Raw genomic sequence first — 13,869 nt, forward strand, 5'->3', positions numbered from 1 at the left:
CCCCCCCCCCCCCCCACCGCCGCCCGCGCAACCCGAGTCCAGGCGCACAGACTGAGGTAGCATCCATTCTCTGGCCCCAGCCAAGGTCATTTATCACTCATGGGGGGAGGCAAGGAGGCGGGGGAAGATGAGTTGGGAATTGGAGTTTGAAGGAACCCTGTTCCACCTTACAACCCCCATCCCGTTAATATCTGAGGAGGGTAGTAGAGACTTGGTTAAGGTAGAGAAAAACACCCCTCCTCCCTATATATACGTAAATATATGAGATATATATATATATATATATATATACACACACACACACACACACACATACAGACAATGTTTTTTTTCTCTCCTTCTCTGATCAGCACAGCAACCACAATAAACGTCCATTCAAACCACCACCAATTCCCTCAGCCTTAAAGAGGGACGGTCACCCTTCCCACAAGCAAAGCATCGGAGGATAAAATGGCTGCAAGGCAAGGCGAGGATGCTTCTGCCCGGGGCGGGGTGGAGCCGAGAGACTGAGAGAGGGGTCTTACCTGGGCTGGGTCCCCCGGATAAGGGAGTCCGGGTGAGGGCGGGGGTCCCGGCCGTGGGGCTGGCGGCAGCGGCGACTGCTCCGGGTACCAGGGGAAGCGGCAGCGCAGACCTGCCCCCCAGCAGGCTCCGGCCCCGCCTCCGCCCTCCCCCTCCACCCCCCAGTGCCACTGAGCATCGGGAGAGACCATTGTTGGGGGGGGGGGCGGTGGAAGAAGAAAAGAGGATGGGGAGGGACTCGGGGCTCAGCGGAGAAGTGTTGACGGGGCTAGCGGGGCTGTCACAGGGACAGCTGGAGATGACACACAGCCCCTTCTAGTTAAAGACTAAAGGATCTAAGGAAAGTAAAACTGGTATCAGGGAGGCAAGTGGGAAGACAAAAAAGGAGATGGTGAACGAGGAAGCCCCTTCTTCAGCGGCCCAATCCCAGAATGGCAGGACCGACGAATTTCAGGGGCTCTCTCTTCCTTCAGATCGCCTCCCTTCCCCTTCCTCACGGTTCCAAGCCAAACTCCTTTGCACAATCCTCTCCTAAATCCGGAGTGCTCACACTTAAAGTTTACCTGGCTGTTTTAGAGGAAGCAGGAATAACAAGGTGTGGTTTCTATCCCAAACTGCCAGAGGCAGAAACTCCTGGATCCCTGCCATCTCCTTCCAGAAAGTCCAGATTATTTATTTCCAATGCAGACCTCCCTGTCCTCCATTCTGCTGGCGACAGCAGAGTTTGGAGAAGCTGAAGTGGTTTAACAGGCCTGACCAAGTGGGCATCTCCCTTTCCATTTATTTGCTCCAATGACTCAAAAAAGAACTCCCTCAGTACTCTTCCCCACTTTCTTACTACACACACACACTTCACACTTCTGCTTCCAGGGCAAGAAGGAGTGAATTGGTTTCAATTCTTTCCTTTATCTTTCCTTTGCCCCTGTACCAGTAACCTGGGCTTAGAGATCCAAGTCATACCACTTGGTGAAATCTTTGCTCCAGAGTGCGGGAGCAGGGTGCTTTGGGGATGTTCATACTGAATGTGTCTACCTATTCTAGGTAAGGTCTTGGGTTATCTACACAGAACACTGACCAGGGGCTCTGACTTGGGTTCTCACTTCCAATAAGCTATGGGCTCTTGGTCCAGTTCTCTGCCTCTCTGAACCTCAGTTTTCTCATCTGGAAAATGAGGGTCTTGGACTAGATGCTGTATCGGATCCCTTTTATATTTAATAGTATGTGATTCTGTTCTCCTAAACATGGAGGTTTCAAAATGCTGGGATATGTTACATGGAGAGGGCTGGCAGGCTGTGTCCCAAGCAACCTGACAGATGGCATTTGTGGTGTTGAGTTTACCACTGACAAGGATGTGGGCCTTTGGAGTTTCGCATACTCCAAAGCTACATCTTGGAAATACTGTTTTTTGCCAACAAACTTTATAATTTACTAAAATATAAAACCATAATACATAAGCATAATTTACAGTGAGAAATTTAACTGTCACTCAGACTGAAGGAAAACTCATGTCTGCATGTCCAGCACATTTTCTCCCTTAAACCAAATCAGAATAATAATGTCAACATATAAATGCACAATGACATAACTGAACAGGAATAGTTGTATCTTTAATGGCATCTGGCCATCCCCAGCAAGGAGTCGTGCCAATGGGTTCAGAAAACTCTTCTTTGGCTACGGTTCTCCACCCCTATCTCTTAAGCTATGGGCAGCCTTGCCAATGCTCCTGGACTACTCTAACTCTGCTAGTTAAGGCACTCTTTCCAGGATGGCTCTTGGAAAGGCTGTGCCCACGTGGGCCTCATGGACTCTCCCTTTACTGGCTAGCATTCACTGCTGACCTCTCTTCAGGTTGACATATTCCTTATTGAAATACGTTAATATTTTCAATTACATTATAGCCAAGTCCTGCTGGCAGGGAGCCATCTCTTCTCTTTAAGGTTACTTTGCATACTCTCTACTTACCCATTACTAAAATAGAAATCTTGTACTCTTAGAGAGAAAGGTTGTATATATTTTTCAAGTTCTGAGGAAAGACCATCATTTTTCCCTAGAACCAAGGACCCATGCACCTCACCAGCTACTCCTTCACAGGCCCCTTTTCTGGGTCCATTAACATTAGAGTTCCTTAGGGGCTCAGTCCCGGGCCCGTCTCTGCATCCACCTACTCTCTCTTCTCCTTGATCACTTCAGGTAGACCCAGGACCTTAATGCTGCCTATATGCTATTAATTCCCACATTTCTATCTCCAGTCCAGACCTTTCCACCAAACTCAGAATCACCATCTGTCAATTCAACATCATCACATGGGTATCTAAAAACCATCTCAAACCTAACAGACCATAAACAAACTTCTGAACGAGTTCCTCATCTTTTTACCAAGGTGTTCAGGCCAAAAACCTTACAGTCATCCTTGTTTCCTTTCTTTCTCTTATCCCTACATCAGCAAGTCTGGTTGGCCCTACCTTCAAAATCTATTCTGTATCTACCACTTCTCCACCACTGCCTTAGTCTAAGCCACCATCATCTCCTTCCTTAGCTACTGCAACAGCCTCCTAACTGGTTTCCCTACTTCCAATCTTGCTTACTTAAAACCCATTATTCTCAGCAGTCAGGGTGATCCTTTAAAAATAAATCAAATCTGATCCAACAAATATGCTCCCAAGAGAAATGAGTGCGTATGTCCCATAAAAAGACAAGTATTTTTATAGCAGCTTTATCCATAATAGTCAAAAACTTCAAATGTCTATCAGCCAAAGAATGGTTAAACCTGGATAAACAAACTGTGGTATATTCATATAGGAAATACTATGTAACAAACTTAAAAGACAGAACTATTATATACAACTGCATAAAAAGATCTCACAAAATATTGAACAAAAGAAACCAGGGCTTCCCTGGTGGCGCAGTGGTTGAGAGTCTGCCTGCCGATGCAGGGGACGCGGGTTCATGCCCCAGTCCGGGAGGATCCCTCGTGCCGCAGAGCAGCTGGGCCTGTGAGCCATGGCCGCTGAGCCTGCGCATCCGGAGCCTGTGCTCTGCAGCGGGAGAGGCCACAACAGTGAGAGGCCCGTGTACCGCAAAAAAAAAAAAAAAAAAAAAAAAAACCAGACCAAGAGTACACACTTTATGATTTCATTTATGTAAAGTTCAAGAAAAAGCAAATTAATCTACTGTGAGAGAAAATAGTGGTTACATGGTGGGAATGTGCTACATTTAAACCTAAATGGTGGCTAAAAGGGTGCATACAGATGTAAAAATACACTTAAGATCTGTGTGTCTTTCTGAATGTATTTTATACTGCAAATTTTTAAAAAAAGCTTTAATGAGATTTTTCATTCTCCTTTCCTCAGATCCTCCAATGCTTCCCATTATACTAAAAATTAAATCCAAACTCCTAACCAAGATCTAAAAAGCTGTGCATGTTCTGGGCCCTACCTGCTCCCTCCAACCCTCTTTCCTAGGTCTCTCCCAGGCTTCAACTCTGCTTTACCTTCACTGGTCTCCCTGCTGTGCCTCCAACATGCCCACATCTGAGGACCTGGGCACTGGGAGTCCTGCTGCCACTGCTGGGAACTAGTCTAGACTTGCTCTTACCTCCCCCCACCAGACAGCTCTCCTCCACAAATGGCTTAAATTGGGTGTGGGAAATAAGATTATGGAGCAGAAGGTGATCAATAAGTGTACAGTAATCATGGTTAACATTGTTAGAGCATTTACCTGACTTGGGCACTTTTCTGACCAGTTACATTGATTAACTCACCCCACCTCCTCATTAACCTATGAGATGATCACCATTTACAGATGAAATTGAGGCACTGATTAGTTAAGTAGTAACTTGATATAATCACACAACTCAAAAGTGGCAAAACTAGGATTTGAACCAAGGCAATATAGATGCAGAGCTCTTATTCATTTTAAATGCATCCATTTTAAGTGTATAGTTCCATGTGTTTTAACAAATGTATACACCCATGTAAGCAACCTTTTGATCAAGATAAAGAACATTGCCCCTAAAAGTTCCCTTGTGCCCTTCTGCGGTCAATCTCCCCATCCTTGGCAACCACTAATCTCCTTTCTGTCACCGTAGATTAGATTTACCTATTCTAGAGTTTTATATAAGTAGATTCATACAGTATATAGGTCTCTGGCTTCATAGCTCTGGGTTTCAGAGCTTTCCAGGGTTTTTAACCACTGCCTTACACTACTTCGTGGTGTAGCTTCTTTCACCACTTACCTATCAAACTGGCTACTCCTCAGGACTTCCCTGGCAGTCCAGTGGTTAAGACTCTGTGCTTCCACTGCAGGGAGCACGGGTTCGATCCCTGGTCAGGAAACTAAAGATCCCACATGCTGTGTGGCATGCCAAAAAAAGTTTTTTTAAATGGCTACTCCTCAACATCAGCCACCCATCTATATCCTATCACTGCTTTTACGCACGCCACTCCAAACACACGAGATTGTCAGAATGGGGAGTGTAAAGAGGGACAAAACAAGGTCAGTGACAGCCCCTCTAAGATACCATAAAGTTCCAGTGAGAGAGGCTAACAAGTGAAGCACCAAAATTCCTATCCTTGAAGAGCTTATAATCCAGTTAAAGAGAGGGGATAGCTTATATATAAAGCCAATAAGTCGCAAAGCAAAAAATTCATTCATTCAACAAGGACTTATTCAGTAAATATAAAATAGTATAATGTGACTAAGCAATTGGCTCTGGAGTTCAGACAGATCTTACTTCATCTACCACTTCTTAGCATGTGACCTTGGTCAAGTAAATTAGTATCAGTTTCCTGATCTTAAAATTGGCATAACAGCAAAATCTACCTAAGGGGTTGTTTTGAGGATTAATTGAGATAATGCATACAAAACACTTAGTACAGTACCTGGCACATAGTAAAAGTTCAATAAATATTAGCCATTATTTTTACAATTATTGTATATGTTAGGCACCTTTCAACACTCTCGGGAGATACAGATTAACAGAATGAGATTCATTAAAGTTTCTTAAGGGATTCAGTTTAGTGCAGGGATACTTAGACCAGGATCCATGAAACTTCCGGAATTTTTGCTTCAGGATATTGGATATATATGCATGTATGTATTTTTTCTTGGGTAGGGTCCACAGCTTTTGTCATATTCTCAAAGGACTGTCCCATGACCTACAAAACACTGAGAACCCATCGTCTGGAGCATGCATTCTCAATGGGGGTGGTATCGCCCCCCCCCCCACACACACAAGAAGTCAAAAATTGGTTCAGGGATGGGAATCTTAGATATTACAATGTTTATGTCCTTCCAAAGGGCCATAGTACATATGCAGAGACACAGAATATTGGTGATATTAAAATTTCATGCATAGGGGGAGGGCAATTAGGAAAAAATGTCAGATGATGGGCAAACACTAAAAAACAAACAGATGTGCAAACTGAAGTACCTAAGTGTACAAGCAATACTAGCTCTGTTCAGAGAACTGCTGAGTACTAGAGTCTGAAAGAACCAGAGGGTGGAGAGATAAAGGAGAGTTTAGGGGAGTCAAACTCAGTGAGTAGTGGAGGCACTCAAGAATCACTGAACGAAGAAAAGCTCAGAGATTCTGAGAATGAATGCCTGAGAAAAAAAGTGGCTCCAAAGAGAGAAGTAGGGAATTCAGCAAAGGCACTAATTTATTCTATGGTGTGAATTCATCAACACGATATCAGATAACAGCAGAAAATACCGCATAGGGGGAGTTCCCTGGTGGCCTAGTGGTTAGGATTCTGGGCTTCCACTGCCGTGGCCCAGGTTCAATCCCTGGTCAGGGAAGTGAGATCTCAGAAGAGTCCATTCATTCGATAGGTAACCTGAAGACAGAAAGGACACAGAGACTGAAAAAACCCTCCCACCACCTGGGGCTGCTTCAGTGCTGTGCCGGGTTCCAAGTGCTCCTGGGACCTCAGCTTATGACCACATACAGCAGAACTCTGAAATTACGAGGTCAGTTTGTCCCATTATGACTCAGAAGACCGGCATCCAGTCATGATGTGAAATATCACATCTAATCTTCCAAGTTTTTTTTTGGCTGCACCATGCCGCATGCGGGATCTTAGTTCCCCAACCAGGTATCGAACCCATGCCCCCTACAGTGGAAGCGGAGAGTCTTAACCACTGGACCACCAGAGAAGTCCTTCCCCCAAGCTTTTGACATATGGAATCAGACATCCACTAGACGACCCAACCTGCATATCTCACAACACCCCTCAAAGTTGGCATATCCAAAACTGAACCTATCGTTTTTATCCTGCCCCCCTAAATTCTTCCTGCTGCATACTCTCATCCTTGATGCCACCCTCCCCTTCATTCACTGTATCCTATCTAATACCAAGTCCTAATTTGCCTTTTAAATATCTCCCCACTGCATCTCTCCCTTTTCTTCCCTACTTGTCACAGCCCTCATTTAGCCCTCATCTCTCACCTGAATTGTTGCCAGATGCATAACTTGTTACCTTGCCCCCAGTCTTCATCTCCCCCATATCTACTTTCTACAGTGCAACCATGGTTCTAAAACACCAATTTGTCATCCCCTTGCTTAAATCCCTACTGTGGCTTCCCATCATGGATAGCAACTTCCCAACCAGTGTGCCTTGACAATGATGCTCAGTTATTAATTCCCTCAGCACTTTGGACTGCTAGGCAGGGCCTGGGATCGCTAGAATTCTTAAGCCAATAGCCTCGAGCCTAAAGAACCCTCCTCTCTTTACCTCAATGTGTTGCTTGAAATGGTTCTGTGCCCTGATGTGAAAAAGGGCTGAGAAGCACTGATCTTTGGGAGCTCCCTAACTGGCTCTGACCTCATCCCACCTCCAGCACACAACAGTGTTATTAGCTTTAGCGAATTATATACCATGTTACTCGTCAATCTCTGCTTCTGCTCAGAAACATCCCATCCACCTGGAATGAGCTTCCCTTCATCTTTGTCTGAGAAGCTTCTAACCTTCCTTTAAGATTATATTCAAGTATCACTTTTTTTCCAGGAAGTTTTCATGCCAGGACTTCCATGCCAGGTTAGATACCCTTCCTTACGCTCCCCAAAATATTTTGTTTCCTATGTGTCAGTCTACCCCCTCGGTAATGATCAGACAGCAGAACCACCTTGCTCATCTTTGCATCTTCAGCGGCCACCAGCATGGAGCCCTTGTATGTATGTTACATGAATGAGAACGATGCAAGAGAACGAGAGAGCTAGGCTCACCTTTTCTTTCCTAGAGTTTAGTTCGTGGTTACGTAAGAGCTTCAGAGAAGGGGGTGATATAACAGGATTAAATGTGGCAAAGAACAGAATAGGCCATTGGATTCGGTCTAGTTACTGCTCTAGTTACTGAAAGTCTGAGCACAGATTTAAATATGATGGAAATCAGGTCTGGAAGGACTGAGAATGAGGAAAAAATAGGAATAAGATACAAATCCCTTACCCAAGATACCTGGTGGTATGAAGAATGAAAGAAAATGACGGCTTACTGAGTTCCTACTGTCCCATTTCAATTGTTTTGCAATCATTTAAGACATTTATATGGTTCCAAAGAAAACCACATTAACATAGTACACTCGGAGAAATCCAGTTTCCTCCATATCCCTTCCCTTCCCCCAGTGGTAACAACTTCCATTAGTTTTTGGTTTATCCTTCCATTTTTAAAATATAGAAAAATGTATATATTACGTGTCACCCCTTAGATAAGGAAACACACTATACATTGTGTTCTGCGTGTTAGTTTCCTCACTTAACATATCCTGGAGCTCTCTCCAAACAGTATGTAGAGTCTCCCTCATTCCTTTTTTACTGCTGCTCAGTACTCTACTGTATAGATTTACCAGTTTATTCCACCATTCCCTTACTGATGGATACGTGAGTTGTTTCCAATCTACTGGTATTACAAATAGTGCTGCAATGAATAGCTTTGTGTATGTTACTTTATATTTTTGCCATCATATCTCCAGGAACTTTACTTCTGTTCTCACTTAATACTCACAATAACCGATGCCATGGATACTGGGTCTCCATCTTATGTATAAGCTTGATGTAAGGAAACAGCTGCTGTAGTACACAGCAGTCCAGCAACTGCAACAGCACATTACAGAGTAAGCCCTTAAAACATGGAATAAACACCCTCACTCCTACCTTACCATTCTTCTCCCAATATACGTCTCTTCTTAGAGAAAAAGAAGTTATTTTGCCAAGTTAAACACCACAAAGAATAAACAAGGAGTTTAGTTTTATTTTCTCTGTGCATTTGCAAAACACTTAGGACTGACACAGAAAAAAATAAAACCTCCTGTGAAAAAAATTACACTTACAAAAGGAGGCCTGAGAGGGATTAGCGCCTTAGTCCCTGGGAGCTACAGCAACTCTGATTGGTCCAAGGAAGTGAACAGATATTGGGAGGCTATAACAAGAGGAAAGGCAACGAGAAATCACTGAGGGAGAGGGCCTCGAAGTGGGCCTCGAGGGGGAACTGGAGGCCGGGGAGTGGGTCTGGGTGGAGGGAGGGGCCCCCGCTGGTAGCCATAGGGTGGAGGTCGTGGAGGGCCAGTGTATCCATGAGGGGGCATCAGTGGAGGAGGTCCACGCATGCCATGAGGAGGCATAGGACCTGGGTGACCTGCAGGAAGAAAAGGAAAACTTAGTAAAAACAAGAAACAGGAGACAGTTCACACTGGGACAATGCAGAGAGAGGACAGACAGGGAGACAGTGAAAAGAAATCTAAGAAAGAAAAGTAAGGAAGTGCAGTGGATAAGAGGTGTGACAAAAGAAGCTGCAAGAATGCCACGTGAGGATGAGGGAGGTGGCTACAGCCTACTCACCCATGGGAGAGCCGAACGGAGGCCCTCGGGGGGGCATGCCCATTGGAGGAGGTCCAGGATGAGGCATTCCAGGTGGTGGGCGGGGTGGTGGCTGCCCCCCAGAGCCAGGGGGCCCAGCATGGGGGTGTCCTAAGCCATGAGGGCCATGGTGGGCCAGCTGCATCTGAGACATCCCTATGAGAACAAAACAGACACAAAGAGAAAGGAGACAAAAGGAAGTTAGACAAGAGGGCAAAGAAAACGAGACAGGAAGAGAAGAAAATGGAGAAGCAAGTGACATCAGGAAGAAGAGCATGGAAAATAAGGCTGGTAAAAAGTGCCCTCATCCTTGACTCCATTCCAAGAGAACAAACCAACCAACTACCCAATCAACTCCCTGCCCCCTGCAGCTCACTTGCTCCTTCCATGATTTAGGCACTGTAATAGTGCTGCAACAGTACATAACAAATGGCGTGATTATTCTACGGAGTAGGATTTGGGAAGGTAACAGAGATGCTGTCTGAGCGAAGATCTAATTCTAAAGGATGAAAAGGAATTTTTCAGGTGGACAGCAGAATGGGAACAGAATATTCCAGGCAGAAAAGATTAGCATGTGCAAAGCACGTGTATGATCAACAGCATAGTATGTGAAAGGAAATCCAGTAACTCAGTCATCAGGAGCAGCGTGCAGTCATAGGAGTAAGGGGAAGGAGCCAGATGGTGAAAAGCCTAGAATGCTACGGCAGTGAGTTTGGGTTTCACTCTGTAGATAAAAGGGAGCAACACAAGAATTTTGAGCAAGGGTGTGTGAACATCTGTATTTTAGAAAAATTACTCTGTGGAAGTCGATGAAAGGTAGACATAATTAGAGTCAAAGTGTCAGGATATTACTACAATAAATTAGGTGTGAAATAATGAGGATATGACAGCCTGAACTAGGGCACTGGCCTAGTGGAGGTCGATGCCAGATATAAATAAGACTTGGTATTAAGAGTGGGGTGACAGGAAATAGTCAAACATAACTCCTAGATTTCTGAATCAAGCACCTGAAAACAAAGAAAACTAGAGAAAGAATAGGTTTGAAGGGGAATGGCAGAAGAATGGAGCTGTCCATTAAACACCAAGATTAAGGGTATGGAATGTTAATAACCATGGAACAGAGATACAGATCTAGGAGGCGTCAGTGTACAAATAATGGAACTATGCAGAAAAGAGAGCCAAACACAAAAACCTAGGTACAAGCAGAGAAAAAGGAGCCCATTAAGGTGGATGAGATTAAGGATTCAGAGAGACAGATGGAGAATCCAGAAAAATCAAAAGAGACAAGATTTTCAAACAGGAGGACATGGCCAGTTTCAAGTATAGCAAAGGTCAAACCAGATAAGGAGCAGAAGTGTCCCCTAGACCTGGCAATTAGGTCACTGCTTTTGGGTGGAATTCAGAGGAGAGAATGGAAGTAAAAGTTAAGTAAACAAAAAATAGCAAGTATAGTTATACTCTTTGGTAAAACTGAAATAAGAAATGAAGACAGGGTGGTAGTTGTTAAAGTAAACAGAGTAAAGTATCTTGTATTTACTTTTACAAAAGAATGTCTGAAAGAAAGGAGAACTCTGGGACTATTTATTATTGCTGAAGGACAAAGAGCAGCAGCATAAGTGGTGATAGAGCTCCTCTACCAACATTCCTCTCCTTCCCAGCAAAGAACACCCACCTGGATGGGGCATCCCACCCGGTGGGAATGGGTGAGGATGTGAGTGTCCATGTCCAGGATGACCAGCCCCTGGGGTTCCTGCTGATGGGGGGCCATGTCCTCCAGCTCCAGGAGGCATAGGTGGTGGGGGCATGGCTGGGGGTATCCCAGGTGGAAGGGCTCCAGGAGGCGGTACTGGTGGTGGGAAGGAGCCAGGAGGAGGCATGCCTATAGAGAAAATGTAAAAAGAGTTAATGACAGTGAGAAGAGAGTGCTTTTAGAGAGCCTGTTCCAATCTGGCCTCTCCAGGAAGGATGAGCTCTTTCCTCCTCCTCCCAGCTCTCTAAAGTCAGAAGCAATGCTAGATGACTCAAACAACACCTTCTGGAGAAACTCAACAACTTGCTTCCCTCCACAATCATCCCTCCACAATCACCCCTCAGTCCCTTTCTTATCACTTACTGACTCAATGTTCTTCCCTTTCCAGGTTCTTTTTCCTTCTCCTTACCTGCCAGCCCCCCAACCCAAGACAAACATGTTTTTTTTTGTTTGTTTGTTTTTGTTTTTTGTGGTACACAGGCCTCTCACTGTTGTGGCCTCTCCCGTTGCAGAGCACAGGCCACAGACTCCGGACACACAGGCTCAGCGGCCATGGCTCACGGGTCTAGCCGCTCCGCGGCATGTGGGATCTCCCTGGACCAGGGCACCAACCCGTGTCCCCTGCATCGGCAGGCGGACTCTCAACCACTGCACCACCAGGGAAGCCCCCAAACATATTTTTTATCAAAAGCTTTACCTGGTGGAGGAAGCCCAGACCCCAGTGATGATACCACAGGATTCGGAGCAGAGGGTGGAGGGGGTGCATCTGCAAACAGCTGATGAGGGCGGTCAGCCTGGGAGAGTGGGTTCTGTGCTGCCAGAAGTCGTTCAGCGGCTGAGCCATGGCGTTCACCTTTGGAGTCCTTCTTGAAAGCATAGGACACGGTGATTGGGCGGTTACAGAGGTACTGCCCATTCATGGCCTCAATCGCTGCATCCGAAGCATCAAATGAAGCAAAATTAATAAAGGCATAACCTTTGGAGTTGCCTGTGTCAGGGTCCCGCATAATCTTGGGGGTTTGTAAGATGACCCCAAAGGCGCTAAAAGTATCATAAAGCAACTTCTCATCGATCTCTGGGTCCAGGTTCCCAATGAAAATGTTGGCCCCCACATCCAGGTTTTTGTTGTGAGCTGATGCCTTGTTCACCCGTATTGGTTTCCCATAGAGTTTGATCATGTTCATGATCTTAATGGCATAGTCAGCATCTTCCTCACTCAAGAATTCCACAAAGCCATAGCCTGGGGGAGTGGAAAGAAGAGGTTAACAAGTGATTCCAAATGAGGTATAACTCATTTGCCTTCTGAAGCACAAAGAACAAGAAATAATAATCTCACTTCAACTGAGAATGGTTCCAGAAACAAACTGTGAGTTAGGCTTAAGAGAAAAAAATCCTTAGTTTGCTCATTCCAAGACAGCTATGAATACTGCTGGGGGCCTCCTGGAGCAGCCTGTCCCCTCAAAACATAACTGCAATTCTTGCCATGTACTCACCTTGGTGCTGACCAGTGACTCTATCCTTTGGCATGTGGGTGTTGACCACTGGCCCTGCCTGGAGAAATAGCTCCCACAACAGTGGTTCGCTAACCTTCTCATCGAGGCCCCCCACATACACAGTGGCATCTGGAGGACAGGATTAGGAGGTTAGGGCAGAGATGAGAGGAGATAGGGAGGTAACGGGAACATGAAGATGGAACCCAGGCGGGGGATTTGGGGGTTGAGACAGGGTATAGGAGCAAAGAGGGAAAGAGAGAGAGAAAAAAAAAAGACGTTAGCTTAAGCCCTTACACCTCCTCCTTTCCAGAAAACAGATAAACTTCTTAAGTCTAACTTAGAGTTCTAGAGCAAATTCACTTCGTAACTTTTCTTTTTCTTTTTCTTTTTTTTTTTTTGAGTGGGAAGGCAGCAGGGGATTGGACATAGCATCACACCTACAGGCCTCAGCCTGCACCCGTCCATCCCGTCCCCAGCAGGCATCGGGGTAGGTCTGGCACCCTTCGGAACGGCCCAATCTCCCGCCCCGGAGGAAACACTGCTAGCCCTAATCGGGGCCCCCCAAACTCCCTGAGTTCATTCCGGGCTTGTCCCCTCCAGTCACCCTGGTTCCGCTCGGAGATCGGCCCGGCCGCCATGGCGAAACAACTCCCGCCGTCTCCAGACAACGATCCCGCCCCCTGACCTCAGTCACAACTTCCACTTCCGGGGCGAAAGCTGACGTGAGGCGGTGGGCGGGCCCTAGGCAGGGGAGGAGCCGGAAGCGGCCGCGGCCATCTTAGGAGCCGCTGATACTTGAAGCGGCGGAGGTGACGGCGTTTGAAGTGCGTCTGGGAGTTGTCAGGGCGGGGCAGACGAACGGAAACGCCCAGACCCTCCTAAGGCAGTGCTAGACGTTAAAGGGTCACGCTGCTCCCGAAAATGTCAATTCAAAAGCTGAGAGAACAAAACTTCACTTTTCATGTATTTTGTAGCCTTCTTTCGTTTCCCAGAGAAGGGTGTGCTGAGGAACCCCCCAACGCAAGGCGTGGAGGCAGCTGTCCGCCCCGACCCGCAGCCTTTGGACAGATACGGCCTCACAGCCCCGGCCTGGGCTTGAGGTATTTCGTTTTTCCTCAGCCAGGGGATTGCGGAAGGTCTGAGCTCGCCTAGGCGTTATTGCATAGAGAGTGAGGGGAACATGAGGCTCAGAGGTGGAGTGATAGCAAAGCTGAAGGGTGGTTGACACAGAAGCCCAGAGTCCTCTGTCTCAA

At 46.1% G+C, this 13,869-nt stretch overlaps 2 protein-coding genes across 3 annotated transcripts in view; both read right to left on the reverse strand.

Moving 5' to 3' along the window:
* Window positions 1-1,738, reverse strand: part of SV2A (synaptic vesicle glycoprotein 2A) — a 15,446-nt gene extending 13,708 nt beyond the window's left edge. For both annotated transcript variants that reach the window (XM_027097832.1, XM_027097834.1), the window contains exon 1: window positions 525-1,738. The gene's annotated coding sequence lies outside the window, so the exon portion shown is untranslated. The remainder of the gene's footprint in view (window positions 1-524) is intronic.
* A 1,894-nt stretch (window positions 1,739-3,632) lies between these two features.
* On the reverse strand, window positions 3,633-13,335 carry SF3B4 (splicing factor 3b subunit 4). The gene is made up of 6 exons (XM_027097736.1): window positions 13,221-13,335; window positions 12,617-12,745; window positions 11,821-12,363; window positions 11,046-11,252; window positions 9,356-9,529; window positions 3,633-9,152 (listed from the first exon to the last, which is right to left on the reverse strand). Exons 1-6 carry the CDS (start codon window positions 13,252-13,254, stop codon window positions 8,965-8,967), a joined length of 1,275 nt encoding a protein of 424 aa, XP_026953537.1. The 5' UTR covers window positions 13,255-13,335; the 3' UTR covers window positions 3,633-8,964.
* Between the last annotated feature and the right edge of the window lie 534 nt (window positions 13,336-13,869).

This window comes from Aethalodelphis obliquidens, unplaced genomic scaffold, assembly GCF_003676395.1.
Source record: "Aethalodelphis obliquidens isolate GAN/ISIS:26980383/991018 unplaced genomic scaffold, ASM367639v1 scaffold116, whole genome shotgun sequence".
In the NCBI taxonomy this organism is placed as follows: domain Eukaryota; kingdom Metazoa; phylum Chordata; class Mammalia; order Artiodactyla; family Delphinidae; genus Aethalodelphis; species Aethalodelphis obliquidens.

Bases quoted from the DNA above. Each gene is read 5' to 3' on its own strand.
- SF3B4 (XM_027097736.1), bottom strand. From the start codon at position 13,254: ATGGCGGCCGGGCCGATCTCCGAGCGGAACCAGG. The intron at 12,746-13,220 runs GTGACTGGAGGG...CCTGTCCTCCAG, and splicing joins GATCTCCGAGCGGAACCAGG to ATGCCACTGTGTATGTGGGG. The intron at 9,530-11,045 runs GTGGGTGTTCTT...TTGTTCTCATAG, and splicing joins GGGTGGGATGCCCCATCCAG to GGATGTCTCAGATGCAGCTG.